Source organism: Brassica oleracea, chromosome C7 (assembly GCF_000695525.1).
Source record: "Brassica oleracea var. oleracea cultivar TO1000 chromosome C7, BOL, whole genome shotgun sequence".
NCBI classification, from domain to species: Eukaryota; Viridiplantae; Streptophyta; class Magnoliopsida; order Brassicales; family Brassicaceae; genus Brassica; species Brassica oleracea.
Genome location: NC_027754.1, coordinates 1,544,755 through 1,563,395, shown reverse-complemented (window position 1 = coordinate 1,563,395; position 18,641 = coordinate 1,544,755). Strand labels below are relative to the sequence as shown.

The 18,641-nt window shown below is 29.6% G+C and overlaps 2 protein-coding genes across 2 annotated transcripts; both read right to left on the bottom strand.

Moving 5' to 3' along the window:
• Window positions 1-2,986: 2,986 nt before the first annotated feature.
• LOC106302013 (profilin-1-like) lies at window positions 2,987-4,062 on the bottom strand. Its single transcript, XM_013738519.1, has 3 exons — window positions 3,832-4,062; window positions 3,381-3,518; window positions 2,987-3,295 (listed from the first exon to the last, which is right to left on the bottom strand). Exons 1-3 carry the CDS (start codon window positions 3,952-3,954, stop codon window positions 3,161-3,163), a joined length of 396 nt encoding a protein of 131 aa, XP_013593973.1. The 5' UTR covers window positions 3,955-4,062; the 3' UTR covers window positions 2,987-3,160.
• A 3,661-nt stretch (window positions 4,063-7,723) lies between these two features.
• Window positions 7,724-9,158, bottom strand: LOC106304925 (profilin-4-like). The gene is made up of 3 exons (XM_013741312.1): window positions 8,935-9,158; window positions 8,556-8,693; window positions 7,724-8,014 (listed from the first exon to the last, which is right to left on the bottom strand). The coding sequence occupies exons 1-3, from the start codon at window positions 9,064-9,066 to the stop codon at window positions 7,880-7,882; spliced, it is 405 nt and encodes a 134-aa protein (XP_013596766.1). The 5' UTR covers window positions 9,067-9,158; the 3' UTR covers window positions 7,724-7,879.
• Between the last annotated feature and the right edge of the window lie 9,483 nt (window positions 9,159-18,641).

Genomic DNA, 18,641 nt, shown 5'->3' with positions numbered 1-18,641 from the left:
AAAATAAATAAATTATATTCTTCTTATAGTTAAATCTATGATTTTAAATATAAGATGGATTAGTCGAGTCACTCATGTTATAGTTATTTGATCAAAAGATGTTTATGGTTAAAATTTATTTTTGGTTTTTAATATCTCTTAAAATATGCAGTAAAATGTGATTGTTTTTGAAAAATTAAATTATATAAGTAAAATACAACTTATATTTTTTTGCTGTAACGGTAAGATATTATAGTCAACGAAATATTTGAAAAATAAAATAAAAACATTTCAATAATACTAATCATAAATTATATTTTGTCAATTAAACATATATCAGTTTATGTTACTTAATTATTTTATGCAATCATTTAAGAAAATATATAGATATATAAAAACAAATTATATCTCTATAATATTAATTGAGAAGTCAGTTTCTTATGTGTCGTGTTCACGTTATTGAGAAGTCAGTTTCTTATGTATCGCGCTCACGTTAATTTTCATGACAGTTAATTACATAGACACCCTTAATGAAATAAAAAGATTATAAATGATTACCATTAACATCATCTAATTTTATTTCATTTATTCTTCCAAAAGCACATAAATAAGAAAAAGGGATATTTACAGAATATAAGCTTATAGATTATTTATATGTGAAAAGTTTAAATTTTATTACTTTTTATCTTTTCCCAAAAAATATAAATAAAAGATAAAATATCTAAATTTTTTAAAATATATTTACTTATATATAAAACACCACTTCACAAAACAAAATGAAAAAGTAAAATAGTTTAGACATGTTTTCTACAAAAGAAAATCTAATTAATAATATTATTCTTATTTTAGTCTAATTATAACCAAAAATATGATTCATTTAAAAAAAAAAAATATAACCCAATATACCAAAATTTAAATAATGAAACCAATCAAAATATGAACAGTTAAATCCACCTATTATTATGATTAATATTATATATATATTTATATATGTGTATGAATTTTCAAAATATTACAAGTTATGTTTATTAATGCATACCTGATTAAATATATTTATTTTCTGTTTTACTAAACAAGATATATCAAACTATACAAAATTTTATAAAATATATTTAAAATATAAGAGGATAATCTGAATTGATACTAATAAACCAATTTTAACCTAATTAAACAAAAAATCATCGTCAATTTAAAAGCATAGATGCAATTCAACATACCAAAATGAATACTTAAATAATAAAAAATATTATAATTAAAATCACATATCTAATTAAGATGAAAACATAAAGACACTTAGTACATTTTTTTTATTTATCATACATAAAAATTACAAAATTACTTAAAATTTATAAACAACCAAGAGAAAATATTTATCAATATTATAATTTAATTATTTTTAAATGTTTATTCCCATGCATGAGCACGGGATAATCACCTAGTTACTTTGTAAATATACATATTTGCATTGTGTAAACTTATATTTTAAAAGAAAAATATTTTTTTATTCTAATATTAAGATCATCTATGTGAACTTTTTTTTTATAAAATCACATTATATACAAATATTTTTTTTCATCTAAGAATATATAGGTAAAGTATTTTATTACTTCAAAATTATATTTTATATTATTTAAAAATATTTTTTAAATGATATTTTACTATTTTGTGAACTTTCCTTTTATTATGAAATCATAATATATATACATATATTTTCGTTTAAAATTTTTTTTAAACTTTATAAATATTTCCTTTTTATTTTATATTTTTATTTAAAATTTTTTATAAAGGAAATAATAGTATTTAAATGTATTTTTTAATTCATTAAGGGTATCATAGTAATCAACCACCGTGAGAGTTAACGTGAGTGTGACACCTAGAAAAGTCACTTCTCAAATAATATTATAGAGATAGCTTTTAAAAATTTAAAGCTAATGTGAATATTTTATCTGGTTGTGTTCAGAACGGCCGACCGATCATTGAGCAAGGGAGTATGCAATGCATCAATGAAAATGTGTATTATATAACTCAACAGTATAGAGGCAAGAGAATTGTGAGTTTTGATGCTGGATCTGAAGAATTATGTACCACTGAAACACCAAAAAGGATTTTAAAAAATATCATAAACCACAATGGTAAGTTATAGGTCATGTTGGCCGCCAAGGCGCTACGCGTCACTCTTCCGCTTCGATTTATGTCAAATCGGTTTAAAAAATCGAATATCCGATTTTTTCCGCATAGACCGCCTAAATGACCGCCTAGCCGCCTAGACAGCCACCTAATCTATTTTTTTTATTATTTTATTATTTTTATTTTATTTTTAATAATATTTTTATTTATTTATTTGATCTAAAATTTTATAAATATCATTTATATTCATACTTTTTATGAAAAGTACACTATATTAAATTTATATATTATATTTGTCTGTTTTATACAATCTTAAACATGAAAATGTATTTAAGTTATATACAATTAAAGATTAATATGTTTTATAACATAGTAAAGAATCTAAAAATTATGCCCCGCATAATTTCCGATTAATCTCTGATTTTCTCTTTAGGCGCTAGGCCCAATCCGACCGCCTGACTAACGCCTAGCGCGTTCCGGTTATAGGGCAGATCATGCCTAATGAAGATTTTGTGACTTTGTGGGTTCTTGAAAATGTCAAGAAGCAAAAATGGACAGAAAACTACTGTGTTTCTTCCTTCAAACGTGAATCTAGTACTTAATGGGCACTAATGGTGATGAAGAGCTAGCGTTCGTCTCTGGCTGTCCCTACGTTGTTTATTACTACGATGCTATGAAAAGAAACAAAATAGGATCCAAGGACTCTTATCCGTCCCAGTTTCGAACCAAGCTAACCGGCCGAGTCTAAAAAGTCCAAGTTCCTAAACTTTTTCTCCATTCATCTTTCTACAAACGTTCTTTTATGTGGCATTGTAGACAGAGATGTTCCAAACCACAAAACGTAAACCTACCGCAGATCAATTTAAGAAAAACAAAACTATGGAGAAATAAAAATCTAAAGAAAAAACACAATACATATGAAGGGATAAAAAAAGATGATCCAAATGCCATTACATAAGACACACAAACCCAGTAACAAAGACCAACAACAAGATATTGGTTCCAAGGCTTCAAATTGATTTGCGTTTTGATAGCATAATTTGAAACTGAAAATTTAGAGGTCAGACTCGATGAGGTAATCCCCGAGCCTTTCCACAACCAAGTTGCATTGCCCTCCAGTCATGGGCTCCTCGTAGATGCCAATGACCAAGGCTTGAGTCGTCTTCTTGATAGTAACGCCTCCAGGTCCCTACATAGAGAGAGAATTGTAAAATGAATTATGATTCCTATCATAAGATGTACAAGTAAGGGTTAATAGATAAGAATCATGTTACCTTCTTGCCACGGATGACAGCTCCTGGTTCACCTTGAATAACCATGTACTTGGCTCCACCGAGAAATAGACCGGTTGGGGCAAGAAACCCAGGCTCCTCGAAGTCCGTGGTGATTCCTTTGATTTCTTCAGGCTTCAACTGTAAATACACATATCAAAAAGAACACCAAGGCGATACAAGCATTAGATTCCAACACTTAAAGATTATCAGATAAACACATGGATCTACGATTAACTACTGCTACCAGACTAAAGATCTTCTAGAACCCTAGGTTGAACTCAATCTACTGATCCAGAAAAGCAGATCGAGTTTCTCATCAGATTCTGGAGAAAGAGGATCGGAGATGGTGAAATCGAAATCAGATCCGAGATTTCTCAGATCTAAAATCACAAAAAAGACGGCTGAATCTGACCCCAATGATCAGAGAAAAGAAGGAAAGAGAGAGAGGAACCTGAGGGAAATTGGCGCTCTGAGCCCACACACTGCCGTCTTGACCGAGAATAGCGGCGGCGGTGAGGTGGTTGCCTTCGACATCGCACATAAGGTGGTCATCAACGTACGATTGCCACGACATCTTCTTCTTTTTCTCCGGTGGGGTTTTTACCCTTCTTTTTTTTTTTTTTTTTTTTTTTTTTTCTGTGAAAGACTTACTTCTCCACTTCTCTCTGAATGTGAGCTTTTGATCGCAGACTAGGAAATGTTGTGGTTCAAATTTATACTCTCTCCCATTCACAAATTATTATTTTTATACAAGTACATTAAATTTCTATCATAAATCTCTTATATTTTATTATTTTAATTTCTATAGAATTCAACCAATGATAACTCAATAAATTTTATTATTTTTTAAAAAAATTACTATTTATTATTACTAATAATAACATTTTGTAAAAGCATTCACATCTATTTTTGTGAAAATTTATCTTTTTAAAAATTACTATTTATTATTACTAATAATAATTTGTAAAAGCATTCACATCTATAACAAACATAAGAAATATTTGTCTGCTTAATTTTTAATATATTTTTGTGTTTTAGGCTGTCAAATCAAATTAATTCTAGTTTAAAAATATATTTATTATTTCTTGAATACTTTATGTATTCTTACTGTACAAAATGTTGTAGGGATATATTTTTACCCATGTTCTAAAAATCGGCCGCCTAGCCGCCTAGCCGCCTTGGCGGCCGCCTGAGCGTTACGCGTCACTCTTCTGTTCTGATTTATGCCAAATCGTTTAAAAAAATTGGATATCCAATTCCTAGACCGCCTAAATGACCGCCTAGGCGGCCGCCTAATCTATTTTTTATTATTTTTTTATTTTTATTTTATTTTTAATAATATTTTTATTTATTTATTTGATCTAAAATTTTATAAATATCATTTATATTCATAATTTTGATGAAAATTACACTATATTAAGTTTATATATTCTATTTATGTTTTATACAATCTTAAACATGAAAATGTATTAATGTTATACACAATTAAAAATTAACATGTTTTATAATATAATAAACAATCTAAAAATCCGCCCCGCATAATTTCCGATTAATCCCCGATTTTTTCTTTAGGCGCTAGGCCCAACCCGACCGTCCGACTAGCGCTTAGCGCGTTCCCGAACATATATTTTTACTATAAAAAAGTTGTAGAAAAATAGAAAATTAGAATGGGAAATAGGAATTAAAAACATTAATAAGAAGATATGCACGAAGATATAGAAACAAATTTAGGCACAAATGGTATATGTGTGTAAATAAGTTGAGAATCTTTATAAATTTAATAAAGGGAAGAAAAATATATATAGAGAAATCAAAGTATTCGCTGAGTAGCGGAAAATATCATTTAACATACACTAGTTAATTGTATAATAAGCTGTATCTAAAAACGTTATTTAGATATTTTTTTAAAATTCTATATTACTGTATAGTTTCTATGTTTTGACTTTGATTGATGTTTTTATGTGATATATTTAAACAAAATATCTAAAATTTTATAGTCGGGTTAAATTTTGTTATTAATGAATTAGATAGTGACACCTGGTACCAAACCCAACCAGGATCTTCCTGTGGTGACTGACTTATTGCATCAAATATTCGAAAGGTACATATCCCAAAAATGCGATCGCTTGGAACTAGGTAATGTGAGCTAAATGCACGATGAGACAGTCACACTTGAAACAAGTCGGGTGCCCATCATTATCATGCTTTACCACTTTACCAGGCATGCTTGTTCCAATAGCTCAAATCGTGTTGAAACAATATATACCATTCTGAATCATTCAGAGGCCGTTAATTATGTTAAAACGACATTTAAAAGTAGCTCAAATGTTTTCAACAATACATGATGTGCATACATATAGTCTCTATACGATAATCCATGATTTATATTTTGGTTAACTGCAAGTGAAACCGAAATTACTTCGAATTGCTTGCACTGAGTAAACGCAGTGGCTCATATCATATAACTACACACAATAATTAATACTCTTTCCGTTCCCGAAAGTAAGAATTTTTAGATTTTTTTTTTGTTCCAAAAGATAGATTTTATATATTGTTAAGGTATTTTTTTATACTTTTGAGAAACATTAATTGAAAATATTTGAATTGATTAAATTTCATTGGTGTAAAGTTATTGGAAAGTGTATAATAAAGTAAAAAATAAATTAAATTATAAATATTTATTAAATTCTTAATAAGCGTGAATACTCTAGAAAATCTTAATTTCGGGAACAGACGAAGTATCTATTAATTTGGCTTTAATATATTATTTTAGACAATGAGTTGTAAACATGATTGAATTATTGATTTTTTTCAGTTATTCGGCACAAAAGAGAAGTTGAGGGATGCCATAATGTGCCCACCATTCGTTCCTTCTCTATTCTCTCCGAATACAGAGTGGATATTCTCTTTGCAGATCACAATTATGTTATTGCGTGACACCCAACATTGCATTTACATCTGCCCCATCACTTTCAATAATTATAGTGTTTTAAGTCAGATTTTGGAGATTATTAAGATGGTCTTTGATTTTGAAATACTCAGTCTCTCGTAAGTTTGTGGAAATAGTCGATAATCAAATTTAGGAGCATTTTTTTACTCAAAGAAAAAAAATTGGGAAATAATTATCACATGAATTATTCAGTTTTTTTTATTGATCAGTCGATGAAAATGTCTTGGGTGCGTATTATAAAAATTCGGTGTCTAGTGTTCCACCGTAATACCGTGATAGTTGTCTCAACCAAAACAATGTAAAATCTGCTTTATTCTTTCTTTCTCTTTTAACAAGGATTCAAAGACTTTGTAAACATTTTGATTTTTGGCATATGGTTATTTAAAAAAAAAATTGATTTGACTACATACATCACCGAATTAAATTTATCTTTTTAATATTTTATCTAAACACTTTTAAAGTTAAGTTTACTTAAAATTGAGTAGTTGAATAACAGTAAGTTACTAGGAAATGATTTGTGGCACTGTGGGAGAGAAGGCAAAATAGAAAACAAAACCATGTACTAATTGCATGATAGTAAACAAGCTTTTTGAACTTTCTAAAAATTAATGCATCACCGTTAGATGAATGGAACACACAAGTCAAGAAAATGAGCGTGAAGACCCATTAGGGATGCTTTGTCGGGGCGTTACATATTGTTAGAATCACTAACTCCTATAAGCAAGAGAGAAAGAAAGAGTGGAGAACTAGAGATAGTGAAAATGATCATCTTGTCTTTTTTTTACATCATCTTGTCTTTTTCTTATAAGTAAAAAAGCAACTCTTAGCCGTTTTGAATTTAGAATCTTCAACTATAAAGATACAATAGTTTTGATGACTCCACACATCAAAATCCATATGTCTAGAAACACCAAAGTATAATGGTTGAAGGTGTATTGGAGAAGAATGTCTTCTCTAATAACATTTGGAGTCTAATATAAACGTAGATTAGAAATTATCTTTAGACTTTAGCCCCAGATAATGGAATGTGTTTGAATCTTAGTATGGTGCAACAACATTTCGGTAAAGGTCTGCGCCAAGATGGATTATATAGAGTTTGAAAACCCTATGAATGATGACAGTTATTATGGCATCTCTGATCAATGATACTCGGGAGGCGGTAGGCACATCAACTGATAGAAGGCTTTGCAACCACGGTTGGTTAGTTCTTAAAAAGGTTGATGGAGAATGTGCAAATGTAAAGAAAATTATTCACGTATCCGACTTTTTCACTTATTATTCACTGTACCATGTGAATATATATATACGCAAAAAGAAGTGTAAGGAAAATTGAATCAAAACAAATAAATTAATTGGGAAACCAAGAAAAAGAGGTAAATAGTCTTAAGTTTCGGATTCTTCTTTTGTGTAATTATCTGCAACCTCAAGTTCAACTTTCTTTTAAACTTTAAGCAGAAAGACTCCAAATTAAATTAGAAAAAAACATACAACCAACCCAAAAACAAAATTAGTAAAACAATGGTTTAAAGGACTGGAACTGGAGCATTCTTCAGAGATCCTGTTCGATCAAGTAATCACCCAACCTCTCCACGACCATGTTACATTGTCCTGGAGTCACTGGTTCTTCGTACAGACCAAACACCATCGATTGTCCTGTTTTCTTGATCGTGATTCCTCCAGCTCCCTGCACAAGTTATAATAAGAATCCCACAAGTCTCAACCGCTAATAACGTTTTTGAGTTCGGAAACCAAATTCATAACACCAGATATCAAGTGATTATATATTTGACCATCTTTGCAAAAGTTGATTCTCCTAATCTTAGGCATGAATTGTTTCAAATGCATTTTATGTGTTTACGTTTGCATTTGCATGGATCATTTTTATATTTAACTTACCATTTTGAATTACATAACATGTTTCAAGCTTCAAACGCAATTGTGAATTCCTTTTGCGTTTGCCATTTACATTTACACTTAACAAAAAAAAAATCTTAAATATTTAATATTTGAGCTTACATGGAAAAAGTTTACTAAATGTATATGCAAAAGCAAAGAAATAATACAAGCTTAGAGTATCCATTGTTTCATATGCAGTTTCTACATCTGCATTTGCATGTATATGAGAAAAAAGAGCTAAACTTTCAGAAATTAGCTTTTTTAATTTGAGTTCCCTAAACTATTTTTGCAGATGCAAAAAAAAACATTGGAAATTCTCCTAAGTATACCTTCTTGCCACGGATGACAGCATTAGGCTCGCCTTGAATAACCATATACTTTAGTCCTGCAAGGAACAAGCCTGTGGGAGCAAGGTGGCCTGGCTCATCGAAATCTTTCATGATATCTGTCATCTCTTGAGGCTTGAACTGTTTGAAGAGGATAAATCATCAGCTATTTTTTGTTTGAAAACAATTGTTTAACCATATCCAAAATCAGGAACTTGGTACATTTAGAAATAATCAGTAAGAAAATGTCAAATACAGTTATACACTTGCTATATATATTTAATTAAACACGCAGAGCCTACAACATAGTTTGAAACGGTTATATGCAAGTTGGAATCGAGGAAGGCATTCATGGACGATCAAGGAGGAGACAGAGAGTTACCTGAGGAAAATTAGCGCTCTGAGCCCAAACACTACCGTCAAGGCCGATGATGGCGGCAGAGGTGAGGTGGTGACCTTGGCCATCACCAACATCGCACATCAAATGCTCATCAACGTAAGTTTGCCACGACATTATCTCGATTTCTTTCTTGTTCTTCCTGGTTTGTTAATTTTTAATAATCTTCTTACGTATGTATGTGCAATGCATGCAACTCTGAGGAGACTTCGTCGTCTCTCGCTCGATAAATAGGGAGCTAGCAAAAATGTCGTGCGATGAAATCTGAACCGTTGGACTGAATAGGTACATTCTTGGCCGCTCACAATATTCAACTAATACTACTCACGTCTCGCCTTTGTTTTAGCTTGATCATTAACTCCATGCACGCCAAGTGTCCTTATTTATAACGATTAACGAACTTGAAGTTTTTAAGGAAACAACGACAATATATTGACTTTTGTCTATTAGTTCTCTCAGTAGATAGTAATCTGCGCAAACTAAAATGTATATATTAATGTTGAAATTATATATTATGATTATGTATAACATAAGATATGTTTTAAACGATAGTTAGATAAAACTAAAAGTATGATTGTTATCAGGGACGATGTCAGAGATTTTTTATAATGGAGTCACTAATATTAAAATTTATATGTTGTTTGCAAGTTTGAGAAAAAGCTTTGGAAAATATTTTTTTTTATTTCGCCTATCATGTTGTAGTAGTTGTGGACTTAGGGGTTTAACACATAAAATCGAAAAAAAAGTGGATCAATAACATATTATAAGCAAAACAATAACTGTGTGAAAAAAAACAAGTATAGCTCCTTTAAATTCAGAAAACATAGTTGCATAATAAAAGAAATTAAAGGTTATTTGATCATCTATATTGTAAAGGTTGTTCCAGATGCGACCAACACGTGAGACTTGCTGGTGGTTCGTTCCTGGAAGTTTCTTCTCATCTTCAAGGTCATCTAATGCAGAGCTCTCATGGCGGCGAAGGTGGTGACACTCGCATGCTTATATTGCTTGCTCAAGAAGATTAATACACTAAGCCGAGACGAATTACAATGATTCAGTCTCTGCGAAACAGAGATCACCTCATCGAGCAGTAACAAAACCGAATACGACACATTTATTTAGAAATAGATTTTCAACGTCCTCTTTCAGAAATGAGAGGTGGTTCCAAGAACGTGAGTGCTCTGCTAAATGCATGAAAGCATGTATGGAGAAACGAGTTCTTTCATTAACACTTGGCATCATACTAAAGTTTCATCGCTTTGTCGTCTCTACGGATATGTCGACTTAATGGCGATAGATCAGATAGGTTACCGTTTTTAACAGAAACATATAGAGGAATAAGAAATCTTTATTGATGCTATGATTATACTAGGTGGACCGCCCGCACATGCGTGCGGGCATTAACATTAATATTAAATTGATAATTATATATTTACAACTATAAAATACTTATGTTAAATGTATGTGGTTAATATGAAAGATTTGATGTTACATATTAATATTTATACATGTTCATATGAACAAAAAATACATTAGAACGTTTAGATTAAAAAATTCAGTGTTTCGTATAAACAATATGAGTTATGGAAAATACAAAGTACCTTACGTCCATAAAGTAGAGAAACCAGCCTTAAGACCAAGACTTCGAGTTCTGTCTAGATTAAGGTAAAACCCACACATCATATAAGATCATATTTCTCATGTTTTGAGCGCCTGATCATCATGAAGAGTGCTCACGATTTTCTTAGCACCAACATCTTTCCAGTCTATTGAAAGCACTGTCCCATTAGATTTCACCTGTTGATTGTGCAAAACTGCAAAAGAGTCAATCAAAATGCCAAAACATTGTAATCTCCATGAGAGAAGAAAGACTAAATAGGAATATAGATAGATAGATACTCACAAATGATTTGCTCTAGCACTCCTTATATCCTCATCAGAATTCAAATATATCTCACGGAAGAACTTGTTCAAAGCTGCGTCTCCTTCAAGCTTATCATCCTTCTATTCTTCTTCACTTCAGCTTCAAGCTTGTCATAGTCCTTTACTTTCTTGGAAGAACGATAAGCCGGTCTCATTGAAACCTCTGCACCATTACACAAACAAATAATATAAATTTTAAAATGTCAAGAGTCTGTGATTCAAACTTCTCATCAGGTGAAACTAAATAAAAAGAAAAAAGAAAGTAGAAAACCTGTTTAAGAAATTCGGGTCTGGCAAAACTGCTGGTTGCTTGCCATGTTCAAGAGAGGCCCATGTGATTATCTCTGCTTTTAAAAGACTTTTCTTAATTTTGGTTGATATTACTTCATATCTGCACTTCACTACTGTTATCTGAATACACACCGCAAGGAAAAAAAAGGTCAATACAATGTGTACAGCTAAAAGAGAGATTTGAATTACCTGAGATTTATTATCATTGGTTTCATTGTAACAGCAGATATGATTTACGGTTTCCTTCTCTAAGCCTTGTGTCAGAAAAGAGGTAATTCTAACAAAAATATTTAAAAATGTAAACAATTCCCAAAAGATAACAAATTATATAATAGATAGGACAACGTCAATGAGTTTCAAAGTTTTTAAAAAGCTTTGAGATTACCTTTGGATCTCAGACGTACCGAAGAGGATCACGCACAATAAATAAATTGCACTTGATTAGCGTACACATCTTATATTATATTCTTAATAAGTGATTTAACTTTATAAAAAAAATTACCTTTTTCGAAATGGATGATCAGTTCCTGGATAAACAAAGTCGTCTCTTTTTGTTAGTTGAATCACTACTTATGCAAAAATATAGATAGAGATACAACATGGAGAGGAAGAGAACAAAAATAAACGGAGAAGAAGAATCCCCCACAAAATAACCAGTAATGGTGTTCCCGTCTATGAGTTACTTATTGATTATCATTCACCTGCGCAAGATCACAAAAGTAGAATTTAAATTAGAACGATCAAAAACATATGAAAACTTAAAAGATAGATGCGTGAAACTAATGGGGGGGGCGTGATATTTATATAGCAAATTAGTTTAAGTTTCTAAATGACCTAGTTTTCAAGAGAAGCTATGAGATAAAATATCATCTAATAAATTTTAATTCAGCTATGAGAAAGCATATCTTTTAGTAAATTTTTAAAGATATTCTGGTTATAATATATACATAATTTTGGTGACTCAAATCTTGCTATATATATATTTAAATATTAAATGCATGATATTAGAAAAAAAGATATCTCGTCAGTTGATTGCAACTGGTTTTTGATAAAACAAGTCCCACTATAAGGATTTAAATAATAGATAATAAGGAAAGAATAATGAATTTTAACGTTAAAACCCCTCAACTAAGTTTGTTTTGGATAAAAACCTCCAAACTAAGTATTTAACGAAAAATCCCCTAAACTAACTCTATTTAATGAAGTAAACTCTAACAGGTCATAATTACCATTACTACCAGTAAATCTTTAGTTTAGGGGTTTCTACACTAAGTAAACAAAGTTGAGGAATTTTACCATTAAAAATGAAAAAAATCAAAATATTGTAATAGGAGGATAAATTTTCAAAATACATTTTATAAATTAAAATGTATAAGCTTCTATAAATGACTTAGATCCTCTTATAATAATTTAAAACATCTGATAAGCCAATATAAATAATTTTATAAATGTATTTATAATTTTGTAAATGATTTATAAAGCATGCATTGAATTATTAGACATTAATAGTTATTATGATACTTTATATACAAATATAATTCTTTCTATACGAATATAAAATCATTATATCAATTCAAGCAAACATTTTTGTTTATTATTTTATGTAATTTATAAACATATAAAAAAATTGATCGCATTACTACTCTTTCATAGTTTCAACAATTAGTTACCATAAATAATTATTTCTAATATTATGTAGATTATTTGGAAAGTGATAATTGAATTATCCTTTTATTTTAGATATAATTATAATAAATAAAATTAAAAATCATCGGTCAATCAAATTATAACAATTTGAAGAGTTCATTTATGATCAACACGTAATAAAAAAATCACTTATGTGACTTCTCAATCAATATATAGTAAGATTTATATTTTCATAAATAATTTATAACATTATATAAATAATTTTAAAATTCTGATAAATTTATTATGTAGACAACGATAAATAATTTAAAAATCATATTAATAAACATGTTTGGATTTTGTAATATTTAAAATAGTTATTATGTAATTATATTCGAATACAATTCATCAAGTAGAGTATAAAACTATTATAATTATCTTATATAAAAATTCGTTCATTATATTTTATAGTTTATAAATATTAAAAGTAATAAATAAAACATTATTAATCTTTCTATAGTTTCGAGAATTAGTTGCCATAAAGTGTTATTTGTAATATTATTTAGATTATATGGCAAGTGATGTTAAATGTTTTTAGACTTTCCTTAACTTTTTAGATCTAATTTAAATAAATAAAAATTGAAAACAATCGACCAATCAAATTATAACATTTTTTTTTGAAACTTCACCTATGAGCGACACGTCACCAGACCTCACTAAAGTGACTTCTCTTTTAATATATAGGGGGATTGAGAGGATTGATAAATCAACTAATCGAACTTGAAGCTGAAGGTTTAAGGTTTATCACGTAAAATTTCATCGAGAAAAGTATAGATGGTATGAAGTTCTTTTAAAAGAATGTTAGTGTGAACGCATTAAATCCACAGTTTTGGTAAGAAACGTTCTTTGCGTGACACCTAAGCGTTTTACTAAATAAAAGCTTCTCATGAAGCCACGTCACCACGTCACATTCCTTTTCAATAAACTTTTAAGGTAAGTTTTAAAAATGTTTTTCATTTAATATATAGGGGATGTTATTGGAAGAAGACCAATGAAATGATTGCAGGACCATGATTTTGTAATAGCGACCTTGAAACAACCTCTTCTGAATGAAAATATCGTCTCAGTTTGAACTCTCTACACAGTTAACATTTTACTCTGAAAAATATTTTGGCATACCATAACACAATTTTACAATTGCAACGGAGAACTATTATTTTGTACCATATATGATCATTCTGAATTTCCCAAGCTTATTGGCAAAGTCTCGAGGAAGAGCTTTGCTATGTCGAACATAGATTCCTCTCGTTACCATTACCGACAGTGAGCTTGTGACATAATCTACCATGGATTACGGTTATATCAATTTAAATGTTATATTCTTTTTGTATTTCTCAAATCCTCCTATTCTTATAGAAAGTGTTTTGATTAATTCTTTTTATATTTATATACTACATAAAATAATATAGAAATCGATAAAATGATATAATATTCTTATATGAAACATTTTATTTGTATATAACATATTATTATAATTATTAATGTCTTATAATGTCCATATATGTCTTATAAGTCATTTATAAAATTATATATCATGGCTTACAAAACTATTTTATCATAAATTTAAATTATTTATAAGAGTTTATAAAACATTTATAAGAGTTTATAAAGCATTTATAAAAAATAGAAATCCTCCTATATAATAAAGAAACATGGAAACGGAAGCGGAGGTACGTGGAAACGGAAGCATATGGAAGCGCAGAAACAAAATTTTTTAAAAAAATAGGAAGCGAGTACGTGTTTGAAGCGTATCCATATATATATATATACACATATATACATATGTAAGAATTTTTTAACAAATCTAGAACTAAAATTATACGATTTAAATTTAAAATAAAGCATTTATTCATTTATAATAATTTTAAATGATTTCATATTAAATCTGTGAAACTACACATAAATTAATTTTAAAATAAATTATTATATTAATTATTTTTAATACTTTATAACTGATTTACATAATATATTTCAATGTATGATTTATCTTTAATAAAAACCTCAATGCATAAAGATAATTTATAGTATTAATTTTAATATTTCTATATTTATATTCTCTCTATTCAATACTTTTAAATTTGAATTTTATATAAATTAGAAACTCTAATTTTATATTTTTATTGATATAAGACATTGTGTTTAAAAAAAAAATGGAAGCGTGATTCCAAAACGGAATCGTAAGCTTCCAACGTGTTTTTAAAGATAATATTTTAGAAGCGTTTTGGAAGCGAGATTCCATAAGATTCCGATTCCGGTTCCGATTCCGATTCCGGTTCCGAAGCGGGAAGCAGACGTCCGATGAAACTTCTGTGCAACGTAGAGGAGAAGTAACTTAAGTGACTTTTGTTTACATGTCGATTATTTGTGAAGCCTTAAGAAATTTGTTATAAATTGCTTGTTCAATAATTTTTAATTTTATTTATTTTAGTTTAGATTTAAAATAAAAAATAAATCTAGAACCATTTACTATCACTTGTGAAATAATATAAATTATATTACAAATAATTATTTATGGTAACTAATTATTGAAATTATATAAAGAAAATAACGTTTGATCAATTTTTTTATATTTATAAACTACATAATACAATGAACGAATTTTTTATATAATTTTTAATTAATTTAATTAGATCAAATAAAAGGGTATGTATACAAATAATGATTATCACTTGCCAAATAACCTAAATGATATTACAAATAATAATTTATGGTAGCTAATTTTAAAAATTATAGATATTGTAATAATGTTTGATCAATTCTTTTTATATTTATATAGTGCATAAAATAATGCATAGAAAACAATTTATAGAAATAAATATAATGATTTCATATTCATATAAAAATATACCCGTATCTATAATAATTATTAATCTTTTTAATGTCCATATATGATTTATTAATAATTAGGCTTTGAAGATTGAACGGATTATATTTACCAGAACATGTGAACTATGATTTAGAAATATTTTGCATTCAAGTCAAATAATATAGTGAATAAGTTAAAATTATGATTGAAACGAATTATAAGATAGATTTTTGGTTTATTGATTGTATGGTTTGTATTACTATTTATAGAGATAAATAAATATTTGGAAAAAATAAGTAAGAAATTAGGAAGATAGTAGCAAAAAAAAAAAAATTTAATAAAAAATTGAAATGATAACGAGAAAAATAAGAAGAGTTTGTTGATAACTTGTAATTTTTATGACTGATTTCAGTTGAATTAAGTACACAACCACATTATATACACAACACATTCACCTAAAATTCTAAGTAGACAACACGTTGGGCTAACGTTCTATAACTAACTAAAGAAGATGTACCGGTTGGTCAACTCAGATAAATCAATGGATTGTGTCGCCTACAAGTAACAAAACAACAAAAGACTTTTACACTTATGTAATAGAGAAAACAATCAATAATTTTATAGAATTGATGATAACACGTAATTTTTTATGGCGAATATTTTTGTCATTAGGAAGCAATTTTCAAACCTCAGTCTCCCTAATAAAAAAAGTTATTCAAAGAACTTCAGACTTTTGATCTTCACCTATTGTTGTGGATACGTACAAAAGAAAATACCAGTGATTGATTTCAGCTGAATTAAGCATGCATTTACATTGGGATAAATTCTAATTTATCTTGTGATTTTGTTAGAAATTGTATTAGCTCAGACTTCTTTAAATGTTTCTTCTAAATAATTTATTTAATATGGTTTCTTTTAATTTTAGGATGTTTATTTGGATGGAGCATTCAAATAATCCTTTGTTTGTTTAGTTGTTGTACATATCATCACCATCAAAATGAATTTATTTAAAGCATTAAGATTAACAACAATAGTTATCAATTAAGAAAATAATTTTTATTTTTCTATCTTTATATTAATCAACTTATAAGGTAAAGACTGAAAACAAAATCTATGGTCTAGTGATATGATTAACAGAATCAGGATACTCTAGACGAATGTAATCGTACATGAGTCCTTGAAAATGGCTTATGACAAGCGGTTGGGTTAGATATATGGTCTTACATTCCGGACCAAGGGAGGAAGCAGGCGCATTCACACTGTGTAACCAGTAGAGTCCATGAATACCATGTCTTGCAATTGTATTATCTAAGAGAAGCCCTGGCACTATGGCCAGCTCGTTCCCCTCTGTAACTTTTAGTCAAAACGACATTTTCACCTACTTATAGTTCTCTATCAGACTTTTGATCTTCACCTATTGTTGTGGATACGTTCAAAAGAAAATACCAGTGACTGATTTCAGTTGAATTAAGCATGCAGTTAAATTGGGATAAATTCTAAATTACTTGATGATAACGCGTAATTTTTATGGCCGGCCACAATTCGATTTCCGTTGGCCACCAGAGGATTAAAAAATATATGTTAAGACCGAGATTCAAATCCAACTTATCTAATCCGTTCATACTTTGATTGTAATTGCGATTGATATATTTTCTTCTAGGTGATTAAGCAAGTAGAAACACTCAGGATTTGTTTATCCAGTCTTCGTTTCCTACTGACTGGGGGAGAGAAAAAAACTCTCATGCTTTCACTATGATCAATACGATACAATAGTAATGAGTTAGTCTCTCTTTGTGCAGGTATTTCAAGAACATACACAAAGCGATCACCGGAGAGGATTACCACAGCGATTACGATGAGGATGACTCGCTGTCAGCCTCTGAGCCTTCCGACGCCGAAGACTAGGAATCGTGAACCGGAGAAAGTGCAGTAACCTCAAGAGCTATGATCTCTTCCTCGATCTCTCTATCTCGATCTTCTTCTTTCTCCTTCCTCTGTGTGTAATATCTCTCTACTCTTTGCCACAAACCCTCTATTTCTTCTCAACCTCCTATGCTTTATAAGGAAGACGATGATCGTTGTACAACCTTGTTGGAATGAAAAACTTTGTAGAGATGGAGAAAGTGTTTTAAGTGTTTGAAGAGAAAGAAATTTTGTGAAGAAGAAAGATTTAATAACTTAGAAGAAGATTTTTATTACTTGTTACAAGCTTTGTTTATTTCTTGGTGATACAAAATGAAAAGAGAGTGGAGGTATTTATAGCCTCCAAAGTACAAAATATCTTACATATTTTAATCTTAAATCTAGAGAATTCTACTTAAAAATCTAGATTATTTTATCTTAATTATCTAGATAATTCTATAAGAATATCTAGATTTTTATTTTAAGGAGGTGGATGATTTTTCTAGAATTTGGGCTAAGTTTTGGATCAACACATGATTAACCCAATAATGTTTGATCCAAATCAAGTTTATTTTTCAACACCCCCTCTTAAACTTGATTTGGTTACTCCGAGCAAGCTCCTCATCTTGATAAAGTCTTCTCGTTTGAGTGGTTTGGTGAAGATATCAGCTACCTGATCATTTGTCTTCACATACTACAATTGCACATCCATCTTAGTAACACATTCTCGAATGTAGTGATAACGAGTGTCGATGTGCTTACTTCGATCATGGAAGACTGGATTTTTCGCCAATGCTATTGCCGACTTGTTATCCACAAAGATCTTCGTTGGCTCCTCTTGTGGTAGGTTCAACTCCTTTAGCAAGTTTCGTAGCCAAATAGCATGGCAAACACATGAAGTAGCTGCCACATACTCCGCTTCACAAGTAGAAAGAGTGACAATTGGTTGCTTCTTTGACATCCATGTGAAAGCGGTTTCTCCAATGAAAAACACGAAGCCACTTGTGCTTTTCCGGTCATCTACGTCTCCACCCCAATCGCTATCGCTATATCCAACAAGCTTGTAATCGTCAGAAATAGAGTA